Source organism: Hippoglossus stenolepis, chromosome 20 (genome assembly GCF_022539355.2).
Source record: "Hippoglossus stenolepis isolate QCI-W04-F060 chromosome 20, HSTE1.2, whole genome shotgun sequence".
NCBI lineage: Eukaryota > Metazoa > Chordata > Actinopteri > Pleuronectiformes > Pleuronectidae > Hippoglossus > Hippoglossus stenolepis.
The window spans coordinates 18,007,881-18,030,135 of record NC_061502.1 but is presented as its reverse complement, the minus strand read 5'-3'; the positions used below and the strand labels follow the sequence as shown (position 1 = coordinate 18,030,135).

General features: G+C 41.7%; 1 protein-coding gene across 8 annotated transcripts in view; it reads right to left on the bottom strand.

Moving 5' to 3' along the window:
* LOC118099144 (DNA (cytosine-5)-methyltransferase 3A) overlaps positions 1 to 22,255 on the bottom strand; it is a 40,849-nt gene that overhangs the window by 5,519 nt on the left and 13,075 nt on the right. For 5 of the 8 annotated variants that reach the window (XM_035143437.2, XM_035143439.2, XM_035143436.2 and 2 more), the window contains exons 4-21: positions 17,403 to 17,526; positions 17,004 to 17,041; positions 16,773 to 16,898; positions 5,588 to 5,791; positions 4,835 to 4,993; positions 4,560 to 4,667; positions 3,990 to 4,137; positions 3,758 to 3,901; positions 3,611 to 3,655; positions 2,935 to 3,014; positions 2,730 to 2,842; positions 1,902 to 2,085; positions 1,686 to 1,770; positions 963 to 1,108; positions 740 to 830; positions 502 to 650; positions 247 to 332; positions 83 to 152 (exon numbers count right to left, since the gene is read on the bottom strand). In XM_035143437.2, coding sequence (XP_034999328.1) covers positions 83 to 152; positions 247 to 332; positions 502 to 650; positions 740 to 830; positions 963 to 1,108; positions 1,686 to 1,770; positions 1,902 to 2,085; positions 2,730 to 2,842; positions 2,935 to 3,014; positions 3,611 to 3,655; positions 3,758 to 3,901; positions 3,990 to 4,137; positions 4,560 to 4,667; positions 4,835 to 4,993; positions 5,588 to 5,791; positions 16,773 to 16,898; positions 17,004 to 17,041; positions 17,403 to 17,526 — 2,100 coding nt within the window. Of the gene's footprint in view, positions 1 to 82; positions 153 to 246; positions 333 to 501; positions 651 to 739; positions 831 to 962; positions 1,109 to 1,685; positions 1,771 to 1,901; positions 2,086 to 2,729; positions 2,843 to 2,934; positions 3,015 to 3,610; positions 3,656 to 3,757; positions 3,902 to 3,989; positions 4,138 to 4,559; positions 4,668 to 4,834; positions 4,994 to 5,587; positions 5,792 to 16,772; positions 16,899 to 17,003; positions 17,042 to 17,402; positions 17,527 to 19,611; positions 20,427 to 22,255 lie in introns of those variants that run through there. The other 3 variants (XM_035143441.2, XM_035143435.2, XM_035143440.2) reach the window with 3 other exon arrangements.

Genomic DNA, 22,255 nt, shown 5'->3' with positions numbered 1-22,255 from the left:
TTGTGACTTAAAAAGAGTAAAAAGTTAGATGGCATAATTATAATAATCTCTCACACACGCACACACACACCCAGGTGGTTACCTTGGCATGGCGCCCATGCTCGAGGCACTCCTGTAGGTCCAGCCTGTCATTCACCATGGCTGCCAGGGGTCTGCCACAAGGAAATGAAGGTGAACAAACTAAAAAGTAGAAAGTTGTGTTCCAATGTTTTTTATTGTGTGTTTGTGTTTGTAGGTTTGTATCACCTGGACATGCCTGGCAGGTTGCCCCAGAAATAGCGAGCGCGGTGCGCGGCCGAGACTTCCTTGGCGTCGATCATTATTGGATTAGACTGCAGACAGACGACAGGGTTACGTTACTGTTTCACTGAACATGAACATCTTCCGTGTGAGACTCCTCCGAATGTCACACTCCTCTGTTTGTGCAACCCGCTTCAGCTGAGTCGGTATTTAAATGTGTGTGTTTTTGTAGCTGTACTTCATTTGGCTTGTTCACCGCACCTCTAAAAAGCGAGAGATGTCCCGTTTGTCGCTGACTCCCATCGCGACCACGTTCTCAAACAGCCAGAAGAACGGCCGCTCGTCGCCGGGCTTCGGTCGCGCCTCGTGCAGCAGTCGGTAAAACTCAAAAAACAACCGGCCAGTTCCCTCTGCAGGAGGAAAAGAGAGAAAGCCTTTGTGGTGATAAGTAAAAAACAACGACAACGGAAAGACCTTGTGACCCAAGATCGCTTCGTACCGTAAAGGCCTTTGCGTGCAGGGTTGACTATGGAGAGGTCGTTACAGGGGCTTCCTCCTATCACCAGATCAAAAGGTCCCCACTCGTCAATCTGACAGATACAACACAACACGAGTCAACGTCACAACAAAGACAAGTCATAGTGTTGCTTTAAATGCATCGTGTCCGAATATCCACAAATCTCAGATGACCATTATTTGTCGACGAGGAGAATGTCACCTACATGTTTGCGGGTTACGTTGCGAATGTCTCCCACGTACATGATGCGTCCGTGGTGTCGTACCAGGCCGACAGTAATGGAGTCTTCACACACCTCAGACGCCACGTACTTGTCGATCTGGATGCCCAAATCCCTCAGCACCAGCAGACCTGAGTAATGGGTTGATCGTTTCAGTCATTTACCAGAGAAGACGAATATAAATACGTATTTAGCCTCTTTCGGCCTCTGCCCTGTTTAGTCTGACAGAAACAACGATTTGAAGGCATCACCTTGAGCTCTGGGAACTTGTGTTGGATGTTTTTCTGTATTTTCTGACATTTTATAGAGTAAAGTTATTAGGTTTAAACAAGTTGAAAAACTTAAACTAGGAGTCTGGAGCCCGGCTGGCGGCTCTGTGGGAAACTTTGTGGCTCTTGAAGCAAAACGCTGACGTGCTCAGAATGACAACGCTGATCGAGTGTAACGTTATAAACCAAAGAAATTGAGATTCATGCCGAAGGGAGACATTAATGTGTTCCATCCACAAATGTAAACCTCATGGTGGCGCTAGAGGAGAAGTCAGGGGATTAATAGAGTCATTAGGAATCATTATCTCTGGAGCATGAATGTCTGAAGAAGACATTTCCCAGCAGCGCCCCCCCCCCTCCCCGCTCGCTGCTTCAGACTGACTGACGTTGCCTATTAATAGTGAATTAATTGCTAGTTCCCGCCAACGTGTTTATTTACCTGTGGCAATGCCGTCAAACAGAGAGAGGACTCTGATTGGCTGTCTCTTCTCTGCCGCCACTGGAGGATACAACTTGGCTGGCTCCTGGAATAGAGAGTGAAGAAGAAGAGGTGACGTTCTATATTTCAGAGCATATTCACTAATACTACAACAGCTATTCTTTATATATATATATAATCACAATTGTTTGATACGTATTATCTGTATTATCTTACGAAGTCCTGTTCGTGGTTGTTGGCGAAGAAGTGCTGGAGTCTGCAGGGCCAGTCGTCCCGTCGCCGCAGTAACCCGTGGGTGTTGCGGGGGCCACACATGTAACAGTTCCAGGGGTCTTCTTTGATGGCTATCGCTGCTGAGCCGGCTCCGACCAGCAGATCCACACACTCCACACAGAAACACCTGCACACACATGGGGGATTCATCAGGTTTCCCTTGTGGTTTGGATAAATTAAAGAAATGACGCCTTGTTGTCTTTTAGTTCTCGTCCACTTCCTGTTCAGGTGTGCTGAAATGATCATATCTACTCCCACAGACCTGTGGTTTGTCTCCTTGGAAGAAGGTGGAAGGAGTTTGTTTGAACCAAATCAAAGAGGCACATCATATATATATATATATATATATATATATATAACCCTGTCTATTTGTGAGTTAAATATGATCTGACTCATCTTAACCTGCTGCTGTGGCTCATTTTTATTTGTTTCCTCTCAATAGTTTAAAGTTCCCTGTCAGGACACGTCCACAATCGAGCTGGCAGCTCTGTGTGTCTCAGCACTTTTAAAGTTAATTGGAAGTTTTGTTATTGTGACACCTGATATGTGAAGTATTTGCAGCGATGAAGTCAGAGGAGCCTTGAAGCCTAAATCAACAGTTTACTCTGTATTCTCATAAATAAACCTGGTCCACGTACACAGGCTGACTCGGCCTTCATGTGTCATGTTTGTGGGTAAATTGTTTTTCTTCATGTGAAATCCAAAACCTCGTCCGAGCCACAAAGAGGAGCGACCGAGTTCTGACCGCAGTGCACACGGTCCTGTACTGACCTACAGCAGTTGTTGTTGCCACACATGAGCACTTCCCTGCCTCCACAGCAGATGGTGCAGTAGGACTGGTAGCCGTCGTCATCGTACTGGTAGGCACACTCCAGGAAGGAGTTCTGTCAGGACGACCAAACAGTAATTAAGGATAATATTGAATTATTTACCAGTTTCAATAATTGAAAGGAGAAAAGACTGGGTGAGTTCTTACTTTGCAACCCTGACACATGGCTCCTGAAAAGAGAGGATGCTCCAGGGAGACGTTGAGGCTCCCGCAGGAAATACAGATATCTGAGCAAAGGCAGACACACAAACTCAAACATTTTCAAGATGTGGTAAATACACAACTTTCACAGCCGCTGAGGTAAAAGGTAAACATAACGCACTTAAAATCACTAACAGGACTGAATCACAAACCCCCCCCCCCTCCACTCAAACAGTAAATTATTCTGCTGTTTTTAATCGTCGCTAATCGTCTGAAACACAAACAGGAACAACTGACTTTAAGGATAATTCAATAATAACCAATAAAAAAAAATCCTCAAATGATCCTGAATGAGAATTAGTTAAACTGTTTATTTAAAAGCTCCCAGATGATGAAATTAAATTATATTTTATTAACCCGAGAAGAGAGTTTCATATAAAGGGTAATGACATTTTAAAATGATGCCATATTTCAAACAATTAAAGAAGAGTTTTAATCTTAGTTTTAAGAGTTTTTTAATGTCTTAATATTCAACATTATTAAACCATTATGTTTGTCATGTCATTATCACTTAATACCACAGTTAGAATTTGGAGGCTAGACACAAATTATACATAAATACAGTATAATATAAAGTAAATACATCACTTAACACTTCAGATACTTTCAGGGGCTTTTTTACCTTCTATATTCCTGGTTTTCTTTTTGATCTCGCATATGAGTCTCTCTGGAAAAACACAACAAATTAGAAAAAGTAATCACTTCACACACATATATATATATATTAAAGAATAATGGGTTTCAGTTAAAATGTTCTGTGTCTGTTCACCTCTGGTCCCCTCGTCGATCACTTCTCGGATCTTTGCTTTCTCGGCGAGGTTCTTGCGCGGTTTCTTCGCAGGCGGAGGCGTGTACGCTGCCTCAGGCTCCGCCCACATCTCCGGGTACACCTCTTTGTATGGATTCTGCTCCTCTGTGTAACGGCAAAGTATAATTTACACGTGTGTGTGTTTTAGCGCGGGTGTGTCATTGTGTGTTTGGGATGATGAGGAGCTAGTCACCTTCTGGAGGTTCCAGTGACTGTGGACCTTTGGGCAGGAAGCCGGTCATTGCCCACTCTATCATCTGTCTGGTCTGAATGTCCACGCCGTCGGCATCATCGCTCGCATCACAGGAAGGGACTGGCCTCCCCGCCCGCACACTGGCCACCTCAAAACAAAACAAGCACGAAATTCAAATATAGGTGCACCGCTTGTTTATAATATCAAACCAATGGGTGCCACAGAGTCTGTAAGTGACCATGTGCTCTGTACTAAGAGATAAAGATATATTGGACCAAACATTTCCTTAAAATAATTGATTTATACTAATATACCTACGTGTCACCACGTGTAAAGTTGGGACGGAGCTGGAAGAAAAAACCACCTCCACATATGCAAAACAGCAACGTTACATAAGAGAAGAATGAGTAAAATACGACCTTTAGACCTACACATGTATACTTATGTCTTTGAGATGTTTATTCCATCCACAGAAATGCATGATGAGTGCAGAATGACACAAAACCACACACACACACACACACACTCCCTGACATTAAGAGGCAGAGGTTTAATGACGGGGTTGATTACCTGCAGAGCCTCGAAGATGGCTTTCCTGTACATGGACTGTTTGTTGTAGGTGGGCTGGTGGAAGGCAGATGAGAACGAGCTCAGCAGCATCAGCTTCTCCACACAAACCTGCAAAATACAGACACGATGACAGATAGAATAAGAACAGACCTCTTATCTGTGGTTGGACTTTTTTGGGTGATGGTGTTTGAGGCCTTGATAAGAATTGCCTGATAATTTTGCAGCTGCTGAACCTGCATCCGATCCATTTCACCCCCGAAGCGACTCGCACTCACCACAGAGAATTTGCCGTCGCCGAACCACATGACCCAGCGGGTGCCGTCGGCGGCTCGACTCCGGCCGCTCATCCACCAGGAGACGATCCTGCCGGGCCACCATGAGAAACCTCGCAGCTTCCCGAACACCAGCGTGCCGATGCCAAAGCCCCGGCCATCCTGTTAGCGCACGTACACACACACACACAGGCACACACACACACACACACAAAGGAACCACAAGCCAAGTTTGAGGTTTCATGCTCTGTTTGTAAGACGATAACTGTGAGTTTCTTAACAGGAAAGATATTTTATGTTTCAGCCAAGGACTAGAAACTTGAAAGTATGACAGGCCTGGATTTCTGCAACATGAAAATAACGTCTGAGTTATTCCCCTTATTTTGAAAACACAAAATAAAACAGCAGATAAGTATATATAGTATATATATATATAAGTATAACCAAAAGTTTTTAGTACAAAAGCACAACATAATGGTTTTTCCTTCATTAGACACACGTTGCTTTGAGCTGTGTCTCGTTTTCCGTGCAAATTTGCATTAAATCAGCACAAGAGGTTATTTCCTGAGATGGAAATATTTTATGAGATGGACCGGTATCAGGAAATAAGAGAGCGAGAGAGAGGAAGCTCTCATCTTCACAGGAGGTGTAATGTGAGCAGTGGTATCGTAGCAGCAGCAGCTTCAGCCCTCGTTGTCTGTCATTCTTTAAAATGTTTTTTTTTTCAGACATGGCCTCAACCATTGGCTGACGTACCTGGTACTCTACCTCATTGGGTGTGGCCTGGTCTCCCCTGGCGACCGGCTCCGGCGTCACGGCGACTGTGGGGGACGCGGGGTCCGTGTGCTGTTGTGAAGGCGGAGGCGCTGGGCTGGCCGGTTCCTCCTCTTTCCGAAAGTCGGCCTCTGTCAGTTCGTCCATCATGCTCATCTCTGCCTCTCTGTACGCCCGCCGCTCCGCCTGCGACGGACACACGCAGACAAACATCGTCACATGGCGAGCAAAGAGATGAAGATGAGTATTCAGATTTTTTGTAGGATATTCTGTTCGTTTGTGTTCAGATTTGTTGTTTTGTGTATTTATTGTTCTATAGTTAAAACCAAGTTAAGACAATAATGGTACTAAAATGAATAAAAATAACAAACAAAGTTACACATAGACTTCAAATGGAGTTTCCCTGCCATTTTCAGTGGTGGGTATCTTCTCTGTTCTGTGGCCTCTTACTGTGGGAACAGACTTTTTGACCATATCTGTGCATAATTACAAGGAAAAAAATGTTCCTAACTTCGACACAAAGTCAGATTTCCCAGCACAGTCGACAGGATTCTCCATTTAAGGCCGAGTCTCTGTCAGATTTTCCTTTGGGGAAAACGCCTCCACGTTCAGAACCTCCTCCACTAGAGTTCTTATGAGTAGATAAAGGATTAGTCATACAAATGTTTGACTCTGAAAAGCCGCACAATGTTTACAGCGAATTTTGCTATTTGACTTTTGATGAGCATTTTTTAAAATGTATTTGGGAAAGAATTCAAATCTAGAGTAAAGAGCAGAGGGATGACTTGAGAAAGCTCGGGGGACAAAATGCAACAAAAGACGATGACTGAGCTTGATTCGATTTTTAATATTCAAAGAAATGCCATTATATTGTTACTATAAGTACTATAAGAAATACTGACAGTAATAGTAGTAGTTATTTAAAGTTTATGGACGTAAGTTGAATATTAATATGAGCACGACATCCATCAACAAACAATCTTGTGTGATCAGGTCATGTAATGATTATTCCCACAGGCAACACCAGTCAATCAGCATCATATCTGTCATTTTAAAATGTTTAATGGTAAATGGTCAGTGTTTATATCGACCCGAGGACATTTTGGAATGCGGACGGGGATCGAACTACTGACTTTCGAGTAGTGGGCAACCCGCTCCACCTCCTGAGCCACGGCCCCTCCTGAGTGTCTAAAAGTTGACCATGACATATCTGTAAATATATTCTAGGCGAATCCATCTGTAAAGGATGATGTCTCTATAAATTCAAAGTTGCTGCTGATCATTTCTCAGTGTCCAGTGACTCGGCTCCTTTTTGTTTTCCTCCTGTTGGACTGTCCAGGCGAACACTGTCATTTAAGGAGGTCTCCTGCGGTTGATGTTTTATGTGGATCTCTGCAGTCGATGTGGTGGCTGTTCGGAGATCAAGGCCTCGGCGCTCGGGCCCCAGGGGTCTGTGGCAACAATCCTTTAATTGTTCCTCTAAACAGGAAGTGAGCGAGGAGAAAGGGTGCGGTGGAGAGGCAGTTCAACGGGTTCAGCTCAGGAAGGAGCGAGAGAGAGGGAGGGAGTGGAAGCAGAGGGAGAGTAAATGGGATTATGATATAAAACTGAGGGAATACAATACGGACGGAGAGAAGGAAAGTGGAGCGTGTTTGATGGGTGACAGGAAGAGAAGGAGAGACTGCAGGCGGTGAAGTTTTCAGATTTTCTCCTCTGTTACCTCCACCGAGGAGCTTTCATCCCGGTTTTTAATGCTTTGTTTGTTTGTTTGTCAGCAGGACTTCACAAAAACTACCGGATGGATTTACACAGAACTTGGTGGAAGGAGGAGACGCAGGCCGAGAAGGAATTCCATCAATTTTGACGTGGATCCAGATCAGGGGGCAGATACAGGATTTTTTTTCCCACCCTCTTTACATAACGAGATTTATGAGCATCTTCACAAATTTCCCATGGAATGATTTATAGATCAGGGTTATTTAGAGAACTGATTTCTATGAGTGTGCGGAATTTGTTGGGCCTTGGTTGAGGTGTGTGCTCTACTGAGGGAATTTTTAATTATACATATATTTCTTTTAAGTTTGTCGTCGTAATAGCATCAAAATATAATGTGAAAATGTGAAAAACATCCCGTTGTAACAATAAACTTTCAAGTTTCTTTCTTTCTCTTTCTGGTGTGACAGCAATAGGCTTTGGTGACGTTCCACCTCTGGTAATACAACACGTACCATTGTTCAAAGAGACAAATGACAGAGCAGCACATGAAATAAAAAGCTATGAAATGTTGTGGAATAAGAAGTCCAGTGCAGCTTCAAAGACCAAATCCAAACTAATCATGACCTCACTGGTTACGACTCTGCAGGAACGTCACTGTGGCCCGGACGTTAAATCCCACGACTCCTTCAGAGCATTTCCATGACCTACAAACATCGTTCCCTGTTTGTTTTTAACAGAAAATGTAGGTTTCTACTCTGAAACCGTTAAATGAACGTGTGAAACAGTTTGAGGTAGAAACACATTCATGTAGAAAAAGAGAGGGAGAGAGCGTGAGAGGTGAAGGAGGCGGAGAGATGACGACGCGACATAAATTCAAGTTGAGGAGACAGTAAAAGTGAGGGTGTCCGGTTGTGACACTTCTCTCCTCGGTTTGACCCCAAAGTGAGAGGAGGTCACTCCTCCCTGCTCCTGTTGACCCCTGACCTCATAAAGTCCAAATCAGCCTGTTACACGGATCATATACCGACCACACACACACACACACACACACACACAGGTGCACGTGCACATGCACTGTAAGGGGAACTCCACATGTCGTCACTGAATTCTAAAACATCTGGTAACTCTTGAATCAAAAGTCTGAATTCTTCCTTCCAGTGTGTCAGTGTGTCCCACATCCATACCACGACTTTAGCATTTAGCATTTAGCATTTAGCATTTAGCATCCTAAGTGATGTAGTATGTTTGGAAAGATCTTGGAAAACAGTTTCACATAATAAAAAAAACACAAACTGAACTCAAACAAATGCAGTTTGATGGATTGTTAAGATAAAATGCTGAAGTTTGCTGTGAACCAACAACTGTAAACTAATGTTTTGTTTGTGAGTAATTAGCTTTAAAATTAGCATCATTTTACAGTTTTAATGCTGCATTTATTGCACATTTGTGAACTCTTACTTAATGAATAGTAATTAACCTTGGTGTTAAGTTACTTATTAACTAATATCTCCTGTATTATTCTTCTTCAAACTACTTGGAGACAAATTGAAAGCAGGAATGTAGAAGTAGAAATTGTTACGTCCAGGACCAAATGCATTAATTTGATTTCCACCTTCATCTGATCTAAACTTTGATGATGTTTATTGTGGAGGAGACGTGATGGTGTCTTTAAGCATCCTGGACTGAATCTCCTCTTCACACGACTTGGACCTTGCTCCTGTTGCTAAGAGATGTCGACCTAACTCCCGCTTACAGGAAGAAAGTGTGTGGGTTGCCCGGCAACATCGGCAGATTGAAGCGTCCGTCAGGGAGGTTTCAGAGGACGAGTCACCGCTCACACACGAGTGTGTTTTCATCTGCTGGAGAGCAACACTCTGAAATGAACTGAAACCTGCTGCTCTGGTTCATTACTGTCAGTCTGAAGATATTGAACATGTGGCAGAGGATTAGTTGACTGTAAAAGTTTTATGGACTTTCCCTTCATTGGCTGCCAGTTGAATTTAGGATTGATTTTAGGATTATTTTAACAACTTTTGAAGCTCAGCACGGTCTGACCCCCAGTTACATTACAGAGCTACTAACTCCCCACACTCCAAGACGTAATCTACGATCTATCACAACACTAGTATTTTCTATAAGTCAAGGCTGGTAACTGAGGATGACCAGGCTTTTACTCTGGAACTCCTTGCCTGAGGAGATTAGACTTTCCTGCACTTTACCTGTTTTTAAATCATTTCTTTAAAACATATTTTGTATAGGAAAGCCTCTTAATGCCTGAATTTGAACTGGTTTTAAAAGGTGTGGTTTGTTTTTAAAGTTTTAATTTGTGTTATCTTCCTTATTTTAGTTTTGTCTGGTTTTGCCTTGTGTTGTTTTATCCCCATGTGTTTTGTAAAGCACTTTGTAACCTTGATTAGATAAATGCTACAGAAATAAAGGTTTATTACCACTATTACTATTATTATTACATTTTATTGCACTTTTAGAAAGTTAATTGATAAATAGAAGCTATTAATGGTCTGGTAATGTACCTTAGATTATTTTTTAGGATAATAGTTGTCACCTCTGTGTTGTTTCGGGGGTGATCTATGGAACTGCTTCGTATTGTCACAGAAAACTCAAGTGTGCAGATGCTCTCAGGTCAACAACAACAACAGAAACACTTGAGGATGTGTGTTGTCATGTGAGGGGACAAATAAAGGCGGGGTGGGGGGGTGGAAGGACACAGAGAGGCTGTAATGTTGTGAGTTACATCTTTGAACTTTATCGTACCCCATGGCCTGGTCAGTGTTTTCACTCTTTGTGCCGCCCCCTTGACCTCCGACCCCTCACCCTCTGACCTAGCCAATGAGCCATTTCTTAAACCCCGCCCCCTTTATGAGCGTGACTGACCCTGACCTGGAGATGAACCCGACATAGCAGTTAACAGCCTCTCTCACATGGTCAAGTGACGGCTCTTTGATTAGCATTGATCGCAGCCGTGGGACATGTTAAAGAAACACAAGCAGTGGGTTTCAGTGAAGCTCCCCCGAGGTCTCTTGGAATGAAAGTGACCGAACAACGTCTGATGTGTGTTTCAGGAGAAGAAGCTGATTTCAACCCTGCAGGGAAATAATCGGTGATTTGGTTTTGGACTCTTACGAAAAGAGTCCAAAATGCTTTTAAAGCTCTAATAAATAGTGATTGTGTTAATAAAATCAAACTATAAACAAACCTGATGTTAACCTATATGAACACTTCAGTGGCTTGTTCATTTGACATATTTCAGCCCAAAGACTCTTGCAAATAATACAATAAAAGGTTTCATAATTGTCATTTAATGCAAATATTTACTCAGACTAAACTATTTAGACTATTTAGTGTTTTTTTTAAACTTAACGTGCAGAAACATAACGTTTTTCAGCTTTTCCAAGCTAATTTCTACGTTTTCATGAGGGTGACTCAACTGCTTTCCAAAGACTTTTCATTCAAAACCAAAATGCACAAAAAATATATGCTCTCAAAAACACTGGTTGGGGCCCCAGCAAGAAGTTTAACGGGTCTCAAGACGATTAAAAGAAGAAAAAAAGCCTTGACTGAAAATTCTGATTCTCCTGTTTTATGTTTATTTTACTCTTTTGAATCCTATTTATAAATATTAACCTTTATATCCTGTTTCCATGTGTTTTTTATCTATGTTTTGAATTAGCTGGTTTAGCTGCTATACAAACAAACTTATTTTGCCTTGTAAGATGTCAGGGGCCAAAAAAGTTGATATATTTAGACAAGACCAACATGGAAACAGGGAGTTGTCCAAAGGTGACAAACATGTTATGTAAACAGTACAAGGTAAACACGTAAACAGAAAATAAACATAATATTTAGATCCAACCAAACTCTCTTCTGTCAGATGTTTATCCCTCAAAAATAAACTTGCCACGAAAAAACATTCTGCCAACAAAAATAACTTGTATAACTTTGTGTTTCTTCACACATTTCTTCACACACACACACACACAGGTGCAAACTCTGCAACACGTGCACACACGCAAGAGAAAAAATATGAAATCACTTACAGACCGGACATGACAGCTCTGCAACTGTAACCCTTCCTCCCTGGATCTCTTTCTCTCCTTCATTTTCTTTGTCTGTCTCTCTCTCTCTCTCTCTCTCTCTCTCTCTCTGTCTCACCTCCTCCTCCTCCTACACTTTCCCTCTCTGCGTCTCCTCAGCTTCACTCAAACCCTCAGGTCGTCCTCACCCGCTCCCTCTCTGCTGATTGGCCGGCAGGGAAGAGTGTGATTTACTGGCTTCTTCACCTAACAGATGTTTAGGTGAACTTTCACGTCACACACACACAGAGAAAGAGCGAGAGCACACTAATGTCTGGTAGCCCTGGAGTTAAAGGGTGATTAACACACACACACACACACACACACACACACACACACACACACACATATGGGCTGATGTGTATAAGAGGTGTGTTCATGCACTGGGGTCAAAGGTTACGTAAGCCTCATGGTTGACAAGGCAATAGGATGTGTTAGGGTCAGGACCTCGCAATCACACACACAACGACACACACCACGACACACACGTGCACACCGACATCGACACATACACATTACTGTGAAATGCAGTTGTACACAGAGTCACATGAGACTCTTGGGTTACAGAAAGAAAAATAAAGCCAAGTTGACATCATGTCTGTGAACTGTGTTTTGGAATCAAAGCCACAATGATTGTTTTCATGAGACCAGGAAAGGCTCCTCCACTCGTTTTGGCCACCAGGGGGCACCCAGCCAGACACACAACTCCCATGTAATACTGCCTCATGATATTGGTGAGAGCAAAAATGTTAGAAAACATTTACACATATTTTAAAACCTCAGCAGACACAGGATTATCCATTTCTGGCCTGATGCTAAAAAGTCTTTTGCTGCTAGTTTGGTCTCCACCAGTTCCTCACTTAAAGCCGAATAACCATTTCCGCAGACGGGACAGTTAAGAGCGCTGAGGCGGAACCACCGACTGTAAATAAAGGATGGACGACGAGAGAGCTTCTCAAAAGTGAAGCCAAATTATCTTGATAACTCGTAAACTCAAAACTGGCGTTGCAAATGTTATTAGTTAGGCCTGTTATATTTGTTAGTCCCACGCATTGCCCTCTGGAGGGAAGCTGAACGTAAACATAACTCTGCGGGGGTGTCTTTAAGTTACCGATTCATATAAACACGTCTATTAGGTCGTACGTCAGCCATCATTGATTAGATCTTATTGACATGTCTGGAAATCACGAGTTTAACGTAACACTGCGTTCACGAGTCAAAACAAGGGCCCGGCTAAGTGTGAGCTCCGTGTGAGGCTCGCTTAATTCAATCGGCACAAAGAGAAGTTTAAGAAAGCAGACCGTCTAATATATACAACACACAATACCCCCACTCGGGCTGTAACTCTACACGCGAAAGAGAAAACGACTGCGCCAGATGTTTGTATCCTGCAAAATGGAAAAGAGAGTTTGCGGAGTGACCAGGTTTTCTTCAGTCTGCAGTGAGATGGGTCTGTTAACAGCTGGCTGCAGTTCCAGTGACAAATGAGAGAAAACACACACTCACGGACACACACACACACACACACACAGAGGCAGAAACCTGGAACTGGTTAACCTCTGTCTCCATCATTGATTTCTCCTGCTCTCTCTTTCACTGTGTGTTTCCCTCACCCCCACCTCCCCTCCTTTCTTTTCTACCTTCCATCTTCTCCTTTATTTGCTTGTCCCTCTTCTTCTCCTTTTTTTTTATCTTTCTTCCTTGTTCTTATTGTGAAGTTTCCCTCTTGTGAGGCTGGAAAACATTCAAGTTCATTAACTCAAGTGTTGAGCTCTTGAGGTGGTTTAGTTGAGTCTGTTTTTTAGTGTTTGTACTTGTACTTCATTATATTTTATAGGGAAATACTGTCCAACATTTTCACTTGATTTGCTGTAGTTACCTTTCAGATTAAGTTTGTTTCATCAAGATTTTACATAAAAACAAGAGATGCACATATATAATATAATATTATATTACACATTAAACCGATCTGGGTTTTTTGCCTCTATTTTATGCTGTATTATTTTAAAATACACACAGTTACAAAGGATATTCTTCAATGAGTCCTTTAAGTGCATTCATATATATTTACATTCATGTATTGTATCTAGTTTTGATTCTTTGCTCCTAGTGGCTCATTTACATTATTACTATTCACTATATTAACAACCTTCATCCCTTCCTTTCTGTATTTGACTCTTTTGTGTATTTCCTTCTTTCAAATTGACATAAAGACGTCAGAGCGACCTGCATTTCAGTCTCATTTTCTGTCACAACACACATGGGAGCCGGCGATGAGTCAGTACATGATAATAAGGTGTTGACAGGAAGTCACGCATGCTCTACCTCTCTCTCTACCTCTCTCTACCTCTCTCTCTCCCTCCATCTGTCACATGCAACAGCCTGAAGACAAGCTGGTGTCAGTTTGACCAATGGGAGCTCATGTGCGTTCACATAGGCCTCAATCATACATGATTTGTCTGTTTTCCATGTAATTAATCAGACATAATACACATATGTTGTTGGTTGGGAACTTTTCTTTCCTCAAACAAATGAATCTGAACATTTCTCACAAACACCGACTGCAGTTAATTCAAACACGAGAAGGAGGAAGCTGTGGCCGCGCTCTTTACTCTCACCTCCCGGTGTGTCTCATTCAACCTGTCTCACAGTCAGCCCGATTAACTTTCTCTCACCCGTTCATGACCACACACACATCCTGTCTCTTCAGTTTTATGTCGTCCACACACACACACACACACACACACACACCACACACACACACACACACACACACACACACACACACACACACACACACACACACACACACACTGCATCTACAGATACACAACCTCTCCTTGTAACAGCACAACAGCACCTTATTTTCTCCACTATGTTGTCAATATATTAGCGCAAGAGTATTTTACATGTGCATTAATGTGATCTAATCTATTTTCTTACTATCTGTCTTACACTTCAATCATAGAAAACTGTATTGTAGTCTTTATGATTATTAGTCCAATATTTAATCCCTTGTATCTCTCCTTTTGGTCTCCACCATCCCCTGAGGGAAAAGGTGGTGTTGTTTGATGCTCAGCAGCTTTATTGTCCTTCTAAAATCTGCTGCATGCTTCAAAGTGCAAAGTGAACAAGAGCAGTGAAAGTTTTAGGCCATAGAACCCAAACAATGAGTTTGAGAATGCTCCCTGAGAGGAACTGCTGAGTTGGGTGATAGATATTTGTGGGTTTGACCTGTTACACGTTGAAGCAGTGATATGTTCAATTGTTAGTTCAGATGTACAGATTATAGCCACTTCACATTATGGTTAATGGGACGTTACTGGGTCAGGTGTTGAAATAAAAAAGCCAAACAAACTGAAAGACCACATCGCACTCTCCAGAGCAGAGGACGGCTTTCGAAAACAACAATGTGAGACAAAGTATGATGTTGACATTTTCAGTCAGTGGTTGGTTTGGTTTCAAATATTTATGGTTCGACCCAAATGGTTTTGACCAAAACAGACAAATGTCATTTGAGAAAAAGAGAGACAGTGTGTTCCAACAAACCAAGATCAACTAAAAGGTCCAGAACCAGAGGAAACGTCTAATGAGTCTTAGAGAAGAAGAAGAAGAAGAAGAAGAAGAAGAAGAAGAACTTAAAAACTGATTGAAATGTTCAATGTTAAATCTAATGAAATTCTTAATGTGTGATAATGAAATGCATAGAGTCACTGTGCAGAGTTTCCGCAGGTTGCTGATTATTATTGTATATTAATAACATCTTTTTTCCAGTAAAACCCAGCATTACATAACAGAAGCTATTTCAAATCAAATCACCACAGTTGGTACTTGGTAACACCTTCTTCTCATGGCCTGTAGATATCCCGCCTGTGTTTAATCTTTGAATTCTTAGTTCAGTCGGCCAACTCACATGGAACAGATCACATGAATGTAGAATATGTTAAGTATTAATGTTTGGAAGATCGCTTCGAGTTAAGCGGTGGGGCAGCGGCATAAGATTAAGCAGAGCTCCGGTGTTTTCAAGATTAAACAAGTACATTGGATCCATGTGGAGAGTTGTATGCAAACACATGAGGAGAGAAGAAGAAGAAGAAGAAAATATAACCTCTGCAGCAAAGACACATTAAAAACCAGCTTTTCTTCAAATGTTAAATGCACGGTTATTTTTTAATTCATGAACTTAAAAAAAATGGAAAGAATAAACAGTTATCATGGCAGGTACAGGTCCTTCCCTTTCCTGATTATTATAATTATTCTCTCTGAGAGTCTCTCTTGCAGCCACAGCATGTTTAGGATCTACACAGATCTTCAGTCACCCTGTGTGTGTTTCTTGAAGTAGTTCATGGAGGATTTTGAGATCTGCTTTGGATCACTGTCCTGTGGCAGCGGCCGGCCTGTTTGCGGTTTCAGTTTCGGGACATTTGCATCTAGAATTTGTTAACGTCAAATTAAAACCTTCCCTCCATCTCTGCAACATGTGCAACTGGCTGCCAAACAACCACAAAGATATTAGAATATTACTGCCTTGCTGAACAGCTGGAGAATGAGTAGGCTACATCCACACTACTAGGTTTCTGTATCCACACTACACTGGAGTTCCAGGGTCGGTAAGACAAGTTTTAGAGGCTTTGCTGGCCTCGTTAAATTGTAAAAACTCCGGGGCTGTGTTTTAGTCTGGATCTTTAAAAACATTGACGTATAGAAACTCACAGCTGCTGAACGATTGGGTCTTTGTGGTCACGACGTAGCCTTTCGCTGATTCATCACATTACATAACACATCATTTAGCTGACGATGTTATCCAAAGCCACTTCCAATAAGTGCATCAACCATGAGGGTACAAACCCAGAACGGCATGAATCACGTAAGTACATTAGCTTTAAAAAAGCCAAACTACAAAGATTCGAAAAAAACGGTTGGTTGCTAGCTAGCTCGCAGTGTTAGCTTCGTTTTTACAAAGTACAAACGATGTTCAAAATTGAATTTCTGACACGGCTCTCTCAATTAATTTGAGTAAAATGAGCACTTAACAGAATCAGGACATATTAAGTCAATAATATCCTTACAACATTTTAAATGATGTCAAACAACACTAAGTAAGTAGGTTGAGCTCATTTCTCAGAGTGATTTTTATATAGAGCTTTGGAGGCTTTATAATACAAAGCATCCATCTACAGATTCAGTTCGAAAGCTTGAAATACTTCTCTGCAGATAAGTCATTGTGATATGTGTCGTCCTTCACAGCAGCCTGATTGTTTCGGAATGAGGTGTTTTTCCTTCATTCTGACTTCCGTTTCATTTTCACTCCGTGTCACCGTTTATCATTTCACACAGACAGAGACCTGATTCTCTCCCACCTCTATCTTCCAGCGGCTGAGCCACTCGTCTCTCTGTCTCCTGCTGATGTAGTACGGGTCGCCGGCCTGGAAAGTCACCCGGGGGACTGGCCTCCTCCGCAGCCTCCCGGTCTCACCCTGCACACACTGACACACAAACACCTCGTTATGCACTTTACTGTTAGACCTGTGTGCTGGCTTCATTTTAGGAAGGGAATTAAATAAAACGGGGGTTACAACTGCTCTTCTCACCTCTTTGGGGGAGACGCAGCTTCTGTCGTCTGGCTCGTCTGCAGGAGAAGAGAAGTTACAGGAAATAGCCCATTTGTACAGATTTAACAAGAGGTTTAATGAGGAGGTAAAGTCATGGTTTTCATCACTTTGCTCCGGCATACATATTTTAGAAAAATGCCCTCAAACACTGCAATCTGGAAGCTATTTAGCAGGTTATTATCCAGGTAAACTGACAGAAAGTGCTTCTGAAAACACACATCATGTCAGGATTGGAAAGTTCTTACGTTTAAAGCATCTTGATTTATAGCAAGTTAGATATATCTTCCTGGAAATCTTTATTTGAAAATTTGAATTGTTGTATATGTGAACAAAGCCATGTAATTTGAAATTATATGACTTTGCATTAAAGCTATATACCCTTATTCCTCTTGGTTCGCTCTAGTTTCCGACGCCCACGCTTCTTGCGAGGGGCGGGGGAGGCCTCCGGCTCCTCAGGCGGGGTTGGGGGGGCATTTGCACAAGGGTCAGAGGTCGCCATCTCCTGGGAAACAGACGGAACACAGTCTAGGTCTGAGAAATCTGCTGCTCGCCCTCGTCTAGACCCATCAAAGCAAGCAGGCATATTAACCGTACACACATAAAAACTTGTGCATGTACACACACAATCAAAGAGCTGCTGCAGTACACGCACAAAGCTATTAGTCTGCTCTTATTAGTGCAACACAGAGCAGGTACGTCCAGCAGAGCCCGTCTGCAAAGGATCAGCCTAATAAACACCCTCAACTCCCATTAACACACACACACACACACACACTTATGAGATGAGAAGGGGAGTAACACTGATGTCATTAACAGTGATAATGATTAATGAGCACATTTATGCTAAATGATGCCAACCCCTCATAATGAAAATCAAAAAAATTCCATTAGCCCCACGGCGACCGCGACGTTTAACTCTGATCATGCGTCCGCACTCAAAAGGCCAGTAGGGGTTTTATGTGTGACTGTGGCTAAAAGGCTAACACCTTTTATAGATGAGTCGTTAAGGAGTGAGGAGCAGGGGTGAATGTCAAGCTCAAAGGCTACGCTAACCGCGGCTAGCACTTACGAGCCCTCGGAGGCTGTAATGAGCAGGTGAGAAGACCTTTAAAAGGCAGAGGACTCAAAAAAAGGCCCCGGGACAGAATAAAGTGCACCAGCGCACACTGGTTACACACAGACACTCGATCAGAGGAGGACAATTTAATCAATGGCATTATTGTGCGCCGTTGCCCTTTTGTAACAAATAATTGCAAATAACTAAGAGCATGTGTAAAGTCCGTTCTCTGGGGGTTCACGCAGGATCAAGCTCTAAGAGCCAGTTGGGTTTGTATCCTCTATTAGTTAATCATCAGAAAGGTAATCAACAATTTTGAGTATTCAATTATTGTCGATTATCTACTTCTTATCCCTTATGGGGGGGGGTCAATCCCAGCTGACGTCGCCTACAAGGTACAGTCAATTTAGAGTCTTCATTTACCCTAATCCCAATCTAATGTCTTTGGACTATATGGGAGACTTGAGTGAATCCACGCAGACTGAAGGAGAACATGCAACTCCACATACAGAGACCCTGCACCCCCTCGTCACCAGATTAATATTTCAGACATTTTTTTAAGGAAGAAAAAGTGAAATACTTCCTGTTTCCAGCTTCTCAAAAGTGAGATTACGTGAAAGTAAACTGAATATGTTTGGATTCTGGGCTGCTGGTCGGACAAAACAACAACATTTGAAGAGAGAACCCTCATAAATTATAACTTTACACACATTACACTGAAAATAACTAGAATATTATAATGATAATAATAGTTGGCTGCAAGCTTTGATTTCATATATCCAGTCTGCATATGCATATATAGCACCGACAGCTGTGCAATATTATTTTAAGTTGATTCATTAAATGAATGAACTTTCACACAGGAACAATTATCCTGATCTTGACAATACAGAGTTTGATTGATGACGTAGCAGCAGATAATGTTTTGTTTGACCTAAATAGAGTCATTACCACTGAAAGGTCTCAGTAACAATCTTTTAACTTGGTACATATTTATAAATAATTATCTGTGAGGCTGCTTATGTGACATGTTCAGACAAAATATTAGGGAATGAGCTGCTAAGGTAAAAGTTAATAGACTTGACTGGGAAAAACAAAGATAGAGATTTGTGTTTACATTATCTTACTGACACCATTCAACACAGAAAAATGTGACAAACACAAAAGTTCTGACTAAACAAATCAACTAAATTCAACTATGCAAAAAAAAAAAATTCAAGCATGTGCCTAGAAAAATACAAATGCATGACACTTATTAACTGACATAAATTAGCTTACATGGATTTTTAAAAACAAATCATGACATAAATTAACCAGATCAAAAATCAAAATTAAAAATAAGTGCAGCAGAATCTATCACGTGCACACGTAACATCTTCATGTGCCCTCGACGAGAACACATGAGCTTAACATTAATCGTCTTAACCCCAACATGAAACTAAAGCTGCATTAGGCATAGTTTTATTAACTATTAGTTATTACTACATCAGCATCTACTACTAACTTTTAGGCAAACAACTCACTACTTACACATTCAGCAGAAACAGAGGAATCTGGACTCGCAGTCATCTTTTTGGCCACATGTCGAATGTAAAGTTCAATTCAGTCCACAGACTCTTGAGAAAATACGTCTGGATGTCTTTTGACTGCTACATGTTCGACGCTCTTCGGCCACTTCAGCCTCTCCGGCATCTAGCGATAAACAGGAAGTGTACAAACAGCTTGTGTGAGCCGGTTGAACACTTCCTCCTCTGAGAGCAGGTGAATCTTTGAGGCTGTTATTTCACATTTCTTACTTTTTTGATTTAGTGTCACTAACAAAAATATGACTTAATGCAGCTTTAATGTCGAATGGAGGGGATTTTAAGGCACCGTGCATGAAACTGGACGACATTTAGGCTCTGACGACCTAACATTAGCATTAACTCAAACACAGAAACCAACTCCTGCGGGTTTTTCACTGTTGGTCTCTTTTGTCTTTCACCGTTTCAAACGCCTCCTCGCTGACCTGCACTTCCTCTTATCTCAACGTCCAGCCTGGACCTTGAGTGACAGATGGCGTGGAAAGTACCCGACTTAAACTGTGCGGCTGAACTCTAACCTGAAGGGATTCTTAGGTTTTTAAGTTGGATGAAAAATGTGATTACACCCAGGAGGAGGCCGGTCAGGGAACAGGAAGTAGCAAACAATAAAACAATAGTGCACCAAAAATAGTAAAAATAATGCATGATTGTCCATTTATAGATGAGTAGGTTGAGTAACTGAGTTAATTATTATCCAAAATGCTATCTCCAATATCAGCGTGACACATGGAAGTAACACATATGTGCAGAAACATGTGCATCATCATACTTCTGACGTTTTCGCGTGGAATAGCTGTGAATTTCAATCCAGATTGTGTTTAGCATCAAATAAATCTTGCAAACGTTAATTTACTAAATTTCTTTCAACTTCAAGCTCAACTCTTTTCATCTGTTATTTGTGAAATTTACTTTTCTCGCTTCAGTTTTTCTAGCTAACACTAGAGATAGCTACTGCGGAGACACTGAGGGGAGGAGCTATCCCTAGTTGCTAGATTAACTGAACTTTTAAAACTAATCTAACAAATGATTGTTTGTCAAAAGCAAATAAAGGAAAACCTGACAACGTTACCCAGCATTGATTCTTAGAGCGTCAATTCAGCTGAAGTTTGTTTTGTTTTACAGCCATTGGCTTCAGGCTACACAACAGAAACACATGTCAGTCAGTGTAACACACTACTATTTCTACTTTGTCGCACATCTGCTGTGAATTAAAACAGGGATTGACCAATTAGGATCCAAAAGCTGCATATAGAGGAATTTACATGTAAACATTTGACATCTTTTAAACAAGTTTTGTACTAAAAACGTTCAGGATACAAAAATATAACAACTTTCTGATAGATTTCTCAGTTAAATTAAATGAATGTAAACACAGATTAATGTAATGATTCAATGAAAGTCTTGACATTGTTTCCTGTAACCGCAACAGTCTGAGTTTGCTACTACTAATACCAATACTACTAATACTACCACTATTTCTGCTGCAAGTATAACTGCAACAGCTACTACAAAATTGTGATAAACAACATTTCAGTGAACCAATGCAGCAGGTAAACACAAGCTCAGCTACTTTGCAGTGCTGTTTTACTTTTGGCCTGAGAAAGTCATTTTTTTTAGGCCACAGCTCATGAAACTTTCTGCCAAACACTGCGAACACAACCACAATGTTCCCAGAATCTCTCAGGGACCTTTGAGGTTTTGGCGCAAAATGGAAAACGCCAAAAAAAAAACCTGACTGAGCTGCGTTTGTGCCGAGAGCAAATCCAAACCTCTGGACTTCAGGATACAAGTTAGGACCTTGATTGTTTAGTTGAGCCTTTGTCAAGATAAAATCTAGTTTTTATTGTGCATGAATAGGTTCATTGTTTATAACAGTCATCATCACAACTGGTGATGTAACAGTGTGTAAATGTTGTACTAATATAGTCTCTTTAATCCTACTGTACTTCAAACTACTCTGAAGTCTTAAAAGCCACAAGCACAACACACACACACTCACACACACGCACACACACACACACACACAGAAACCCCAGCTGCTTCACACATGGTGCCAGTGGCAACAACCGAAGGAGAAACGAAGGAGGAAGGAAAGACGAAGAGTCCGACACCTATCTGAAGTTTTAGTGTTGAGTGAGCGAGTGCCAAAGAAAACTAAAGAGCCGCCAAAAAATCTGAAGCGTGAAAGGAGCAAAGAAAAGAATGGCGCTTCGAAAACAGTTAAGTACCATGTCGCTGATGTAATCATCCGTGAAACGATCTTCATTACTGTAATAATGTGTGTGTTTGTAATAGAGGTGAGTGAAGGAGACAAGTGAAGGAGACAGAGGAGGAAAAAGTGAGGCTCCATCCCTCTCTGCTCTTTATAGTTAGTGCCACTGACAGCTCCACCCTGAGCTCCACACAATAGCTCTATTCCTGGGATACACTCCACGGTGTGTGTGTGTGTGTGTGTGTGTGTGTGTTGTGTGTGTGTGTGTGTGTGTGTGTGTGTGTGTGTGTGTGTGTGTGCAGCGTGTGTGTACATTTCATGCTTAAGACCATTTAATTGGTGACGACTTGTCCAACTGTTACAAAAGTTGTTTTTATCG